General features: G+C 50.3%; 1 protein-coding gene across 1 annotated transcript; it reads right to left on the reverse strand.

Annotated features, from left to right (window-relative positions):
* Positions 1 to 14: 14 nt before the first annotated feature.
* Positions 15 to 533, reverse strand: Pmar_PMAR017488 (conserved hypothetical protein; the record flags this gene model as incomplete). Its single annotated transcript, XM_002766372.1, has 1 exon — positions 15 to 533. The coding sequence occupies one exon, from the start codon at positions 531 to 533 to the stop codon at positions 15 to 17; it is 519 nt and encodes a 172-aa protein (XP_002766418.1).
* Between the last annotated feature and the right edge of the window lie 850 nt (positions 534 to 1,383).

A 1,383-nucleotide genomic window follows, 5' to 3' on the forward strand; every position in this document is an offset into this window, starting at 1 on the left:
CCTCGGCCTTAGCTTCAGGGTTCTCGTTTGGGGACAAGCTCACCGACAGGGCCAGAGGGACCGGACCTTCTGTTCCTGTTCTGATGTCTATTACGATAGCCGTAGTTGTAGCCCTTGCCATAACCCTTACCACCGTAGTTGTTGTAACCCTTACCATAACCCTTACCGTAACCACCACGGTTGTTGTTGTAGTAGCCACGTTGACGCTGCATACCGTTAGTAGCGACAGTAGGGGCGTTCTTCTGCATGCTCACGATGGCGGGATCAGAGAGGACACCAGACCTCTGGCTGGCACCTTCTAGGACGGTCAAGTCCTTGATATCAGAGCCACGGAAAATGATAAAATCGTAGACCTCGTCACTGGCGGGAATGTCGGGAGTCTTGCGACCCTCAGTACCGAAGGACTTCACGTTCTGGAGGGCAATAGTGGACTCCTCGGTGTTGATGGTGTAGAGGATACCCTCGTAGCGGATGCCCGCGTTTGACACGAGGGAGATCTTGCTTCCAATGTAAGGTAGAGAGGAACCGCTCATTATATGAGATAAACAACAATGATGATTATCAGAAGCTAGGAGTAGATTAGATCACTGCCCAGCGCTTTGTGTTACGCTGTCCCCAAGGGACATAATCGATCATCGCGATAAGAGAAAGATTCGGTACGCAGGACGATGCTTCGTTGTGGCCTAGGGCGGCTACCGAGAGGGTTGGAGAGCCAATAGGATCGACGCGGTGTCGGCGACACCTCACACATCGTGGGATGTGCCTAATGGTTACCTCAAGCGACAGCAAAATTATTGTTGCAAAAATGCTGAACATGCAGCAATATTTGAGCGGAGCGATGTATATAGGCGGAGCGAAGCGACATATATTTGTCAAATTTTTGAATATGTTCTTGAGTTTTTCTCTAACGTTTCTGATGATTCGATGCCGAATAGTACTATTGGTAGTATTGCTGGTGAATCCACTGCGTGGGGAGCGGCCAACATCTATTTCGTGGAGCGTTGAACCTGCAGGCTTATGCCGGCCACGACGGTCCAGCTTTGACACTCAGTTGTAAGAGAGTACTGTGTTGAAGTCATCCAATGGGAGATGTACTGATAGGACCTACCATCGTATAGACTGTTGGCATACAGCCGAGGATGAGAGGCTACCTGAGATGATACGGATCGAATTCGGGCAGGGGAGTGTTCTGACAACGTGAGGAAAGGGTGAAGGGTTGCCCCGAATGCTCCGATGGTCATACAATTGGATAGGGTTTGAACTTCGTGGCGCGTGAAAGTGATAACATCAATGTTTGTTAGCCGCTCCGGGACAGTAATACATAACGGATCAGCCGTCGAGTTAGCCTGGCCATCACCCTCTCGTTATCACACAGTCTCTCGG

Source organism: Perkinsus marinus (assembly GCF_000006405.1).
Source record: "Perkinsus marinus ATCC 50983 genomic scaffold scf_1104296973008, whole genome shotgun sequence".
NCBI classification, from domain to species: Eukaryota; Perkinsozoa; order Perkinsida; family Perkinsidae; genus Perkinsus; species Perkinsus marinus.